This window comes from Amblyomma mixtum, chromosome 9 (assembly GCF_055824585.1).
Source record: "Amblyomma mixtum isolate Tamu chromosome 9, ASM5582458v1, whole genome shotgun sequence".
Classification (NCBI taxonomy): domain Eukaryota; kingdom Metazoa; phylum Arthropoda; class Arachnida; order Ixodida; family Ixodidae; genus Amblyomma; species Amblyomma mixtum.
Window position 1 is genome coordinate 10,707,259 of NC_143020.1, and position 5,601 is coordinate 10,712,859.

General features: G+C 48.0%; 1 protein-coding gene across 1 annotated transcript; it reads left to right on the forward strand.

The window, feature by feature from the left end:
• The first annotated feature begins 4,303 nt into the window (after nt 1-4,303).
• Nucleotides 4,304-5,601, forward strand: LOC149328293 (uncharacterized). Its single transcript, XM_089559981.1, has 2 exons — nt 4,304-4,784; nt 5,168-5,601. Exons 1-2 carry the CDS (start codon nt 4,555-4,557, stop codon nt 5,394-5,396), a joined length of 459 nt encoding a protein of 152 aa, XP_089416107.1. The 5' UTR covers nt 4,304-4,554; the 3' UTR covers nt 5,397-5,601.

Genomic DNA, 5,601 nt, shown 5'->3' on the forward strand with positions numbered 1-5,601 from the left:
GCCATAAAGCTGTTTCACGCACACGAATATTGGTTTATTGGGGCTTAACGTCCCAAAGCGACTCAGGCTATAAGGGACGTCATAGTGAAGGGCTCCGGAAATTTAGACCGCCTGCGGTTCTTTAACGCGCACTGACATCGCACAGTACACGGGCCTCTAGAATTTCGCCTTCATCGAAATTCAGCCGCTGCAGCCTGGATTGAACCCGCGTCTTTCGGATCAGCAGCCGAGCGCCGTAACCACTGAGCCACCGCGGCGGGGCACGCACACAAATATATTCTTGTTAGAGTACCTGATGCGAAATTCGGAGGTAGTGTGTTCGAACCCCACCGGAAGCAAGTGTTATTTTTTGTTCAACTTCGTAATCAATTACCTTCAAGCCTTAAATAGTTTTACACTATTTAATTACCACTGATTAAAACCACCAATTAAAAGGAGAGACAGAAAGTTCCCTCATGCTTTCTTTGACTTCGTTGGCTTCCTTCATATATGTAGATGCCCTACCTCATATGCGCCTAAAAGCTGCCTCTTCCAGTTGTTGCAGTGTAACAAGTGCATTCCTCCAGCCGAAACATTGAGCATTATAGGCTGTAGTATTTTTCATATGTAAATATATTCTGTACGCTTCAGCTAGCACATGAAATAATTCTTGGCTATAGGATCTACAAATAGCAAATCCTTTCAAGAACATACCAGCAGCAGCCGATGCTTGCGTCAGCTTCTTAAAGATCAGTCAATTAGGTAGAGAAATTAAAAAAAATGCGTAAGAGTTTTTAATTACAACGCTCTAGTGGTTAGTGCCAGTCGGAACTTCGTAGCCCGCTGACTTCGTAGCCCAGTCTGAGATCAATTTTTGAAACCACACGGACACCCACCTTACAAAAAAATAGGATTCTACTCGAGCGCACGTCAGTACTCGAACTCGTTATCTCAAACAACACTACGCGCACTGTGACCCCTCAGGTGGTACGGGCTGTGAGCCCTCTTTTAAAGCGAAAGCTTTACTACTTGCACCTTCAGCCTTTTTCGTGGCGCAGCGGTGCCACCATTGACCTTTAGTTGACCTCTGTGTGACGACATGTGTGACATCACGCCGAAGAGAAGGGCGACCGACTCGCGCCGTCGCAAGCCGCGGCGGTGCCACCACCGGCGCCTAACTCCTGCGCTCTTCGCTAGGAGCGCGATTGTGGCGTTACGCTGAAGAGATTAGGCTCGACTCACGTCGTTTAAAGCAGTAGCTGTGCCAATCACCAGCGGCTTAAAAATTCCTTCGCGATCTCGCGCCGTCCGAGTGCGACGGCGGTGCACATGAACGGCGGCCTGACTGGACTGGATTGCACTGGACTGGACTGGACTGGTTTGGATTGGATTAGAATAGATTAGATTAGGTTAGATTAGGTTACATTCGATTGGATTGGATGGGATTGGATTGTATAACAGGTGCATCGCCACAAGTCTAACCACAAGCACCACCACCAGCTACACTACCAGCTGAACCATGGCGTAGGTACGGATATTGTTTTCGCAATTACCGGGCTTAACCAAGCTAAGCCACAGCGAATTTTTTTTAATTAAGCAGCATCGAGGTTGAATACGACCTCATTTCGCACCATGTAACTGAATATAAGTTGCTCGCAGGTTTACGCTTCCCGATATGCTCCCTCGCAGTAACATTCCGCACAACGCCTCGCCAGAAGTAACGTTTCCCCTTTCTTTCTGAAACGCCGTCGCAAACGCCTTCTGTTTCGTCGCGACCGCATCACTGCATTTTTAAAGACGGCTGACAGTAGCATATGAGCCGTCTTTAAAAATGCGGTAATGCGGTTCCCACGCAACACAAGGCATCTGCGATGACGCTTCAGAAAGAAAAGGCTCATATGCTTTTGTAGCCGCCTCGGTGGCTCAGTGGTTACGGCGCTCGGCTACTGACCCGAAAGACGCTGGTTCGATCCCGGCCGCCGCGGTCGAATTTCAATGAAGGCGAAATTCTAGAGGCCCATGCACTGTGCGATGTCAATGCACGTTAAATAACTCCATGTGGTTGAAATTTCCGGAACCATTCGCTACGGCGTTCCTCATAGACTGAGTCGCTTTGGGACGTTAAACCCCCCGAAACCATCAACCATATGCTGCTGTGTCACGAAAAGCTGATATAATCGTTTTTCGGACAGTGGTCGCCTAAGTTACTTTGGTCGTTATAACTACATGAAACTTTCAGAGCGTGCTGTGAGGGACTCGCTGCTTTCCCAAACGTCTGGCAGTATTCGTTGTCACCTCGTGCCCAACCATAATAATAATTAAACGGATCCCCGCTCTCTTCTTATAGCACTTGTATCTCTTGTCTCTTACTCAGTCAAAAGAATTACTCCTTTCTTGGAGCCTGCGCTTTAAGTTGCAGTGCGCGCGTGAGTATGGGACAAAGATGGGAAATATTATGATGCATATATCACTGCTACTCGTGCATTTCTTAAAGGTGCACTGAAAAGGAATCTGAACTCGTGTTTTTGCCGCGGGAACTCAATCTGCACGTTCCTAGCATTCTTAGAAACTTCGATTTATTGCCCTGTGTGGCTAATTTTCCTCATTAAATCGAATTAACGTCCGGCTCCCGCCATTTTTTTTTAATTCTCCCTCGTACGGTGGGCGGAGTCGACCAACGCGTAGAGTGCCTTTCCGCCAGTCCCGCGGCGGCTTGCCGCTCTGCCATCGGCGGAGTAGTACGTAGTAGTCCGTTGAAGCAAATAGTCCGCGCGTATTTTTATTTCTGCGGGCTTATTTTGCGGCTATATTATCTGCGAATGAAACTATTTATTCACGGAAACCTAAAAAACAAAATAAAGCGAAAGCAAAGCCTCCACGGAGCTGGCTGCAAGGCACTCCACGCGTTGGTCGACTTCGCCCACCGTACGAGGGAGAATTCAAAAATAAAGGCGGGAGCCGGACGTTAATTCGATTTAATTAGGAACATCAGCCACACAGGGCAATAAATCGAAGTTTCTAAGAATGCTCAGAACGTGTAGATTGAGTTCCCGCGGCAAAAAGACGAGTTCAGATTCCTCTTCAGTGCACCTTTAAGTCATGTTGACGGGTCACCAGATGTAACCATTCCGCATGAGATTGCACGTTGCTTCGCCGCAGGTCGTCGCAATGGCGCGCAGAGAACCAAACAATGGTTCCACTAATGGATACCAAATGCGCCTAACTTATCTCAACGCTTTCCGTTTGTGGTGCAGTGAATGAGTGCCTCGGGTTTTAGTGTGCCTTGTGGTCGGAACTCGCGGCCTCCTTCGCCATCTATTCGTTTCCTTTACTTACGTCCCTTTCATTACTTAAACATGACTAGTTTTGCATCTTAGTACGTATTCATGGTTGATGAGCGCAAAAAGACGACGACGGCGAAGAATATATTGCCCTACTTCGCGATTAAACGTCCAGTTGAGAGTGAGTGCTTGTGTTTGAGTTGTCGTCTCCTTTATCATCAAATTTTTGCGCTCGTTAAGCGTTTATTACTTCCTTCCCTTCATGCCCACTTTATTGCCTCATTTCTTTTCCAAACCTTCGCACTCTCTTCTCTGCGAGTGTTTTTCACACTCTCGGCCACTTCTTTTTCTCTTCCCTTTTCTCATGTAACGTTTGTGAGAATGTTTCTAGCAGTTAGGAATGTTCTACCGCGTGAGAAGTTGCGTATGGCAGTCTTTGAACAACTGACAATGATATCAGCGCCGGTACTGGCTATGGCCGAGGCTATGACCTCTTCTGATTGATCCGAGTTATTGACCATGACCGAGGCCACTGGGATGCACTGCTCCTTCCTGCTATGAATTTGGATGCGGAGGTAGCGAAGGCCCCTTGGCTGAAATTATAATCGCTTGCATCGGTGTATACTGCTCCAGGATGATTGAGGTAATTACTATGCAGAGCCCGCGCTATGGCTCGTCTTCTGGCATCGTGGAAGCCCGGTAGCATATTTTTGGGGAGTGGTTTGATGGCTACTTTGTCGCGCACTCTTCGTAGTAGAGGGCCCGATTGGTTAGACATGGGTTCAGCGTTTACACCTTATTGATCTAGAATCTCTCTTCCCGCTCTATTGCTTGCCTGTCTATGGATGTGCGTCACCTTGTGCGCAGTGATGAGTTCTCGTACAGTGTTGTGTATACCCAAGGATAATAATCTGTCCGTCGGTGTGTTTCTAGGAAGCCCTACACCAGCTTTATGAGCTTCTCTGAGTTACCTGTTTAATCTGCCGATGTCCACCTTAAATAGCTTAAAGGGGTGGAGACACCAAATTTATGGTTAGCGCGTTCTTTGTTTCAAACGTTTCTTATGGCTCCAGGAAGCATGATACACACTCAAAGATTCATATATTCACAGGAAATAATTTATTATCGTATTTTTAGTTGAACGATTTTCGGTTTCGGTTTCGGAACGCCGAGTTGTACAGTGACGTCACAGACCGGGAAGATCAACTACTTCGCCTGGTCACGTGGACCCACAAAAGTTGTGACGTACCTACTGCTGCATCGTCTGCTTTCTCACACACGTGCTGACCAGCGCATGGATAACAACGGCATGGCTAGTCCCAGCAGCTCGGATTCCGACGGATCTGATTCCAATGAGGACATCAACTTTTTTTTTGACGGCAGCAGCGAGGACGACGATGAACGCGGCTCCGTTGAGAACCCTGATAATCATTTTAGATTTGATCCTCTTGCCAGCGACGACGACGAACAGAATGCCGCGCCGCAGGCCGTCAATGAAGTTCACCGGAGGGGCAACATCGACTGGTAAGTGGCGATGATTAACGTTCTCGAAAATAATGCTATGCCAACGCAGGCATCGTATTGATCATGACAGCTAGGGTTTCCACTGCAGTAATACATTGTAGTTTGTCCTTTCTCTCGTTGCGCTGTTAGCGCCTGACGTGCGCCTGACGTGCTATGCGCTTTTACGCTTATCTTGCACTTACGCAGCCAGAACTTATGACCAAAACATAAATTATTTTCGTCGGCCGCGAGCGATCAAAGCAACGCAACCTTTCGGCAATGTTTACTTCCGAGCGTGTACACAGGCGGGTGGTAGGGCGCATGCACGTGGGTTTTATTCCGAAGTTTTCTGGCTGTGTGACATGGTATACTACGAGGTACAGTGATATGTATATTTATTGCAGGTGCACCTGTGGTCGCTGTAGGCCTATGGAGACTGAACACGAGTCCATATGCTGTACAGAAGTCCCTAAGGTGGCCGCCCAAGTGCCTGAGGGGGCCAAGTGTATAACGAATCACCCCGGGTTTGAACCTATATGCCTCAACCTTCACGCTCTGGCGGTGGCTTACTATGCCTTGAGAGAAGACAGGCCTTCTCTTGTCGATGCCCCCGATATCCACACGTACGTATGAGGACTTATTTACGATCAGGGTGCCTGTGAAATGTGACGTGCGGCACGACTAATTAGCGAGTTTTAACACCGATAGAGAAGAAAGCCATTTCATGAAAAAACTGAAAATTTAGCCGGTGTCTAAAAACCTCTGGCACCGCCGTACGGTAGACACGGTAGCTGGCAACGGTAATGCGTTGCCGTGCGGCTGTCCCCGGCTGCGCTAA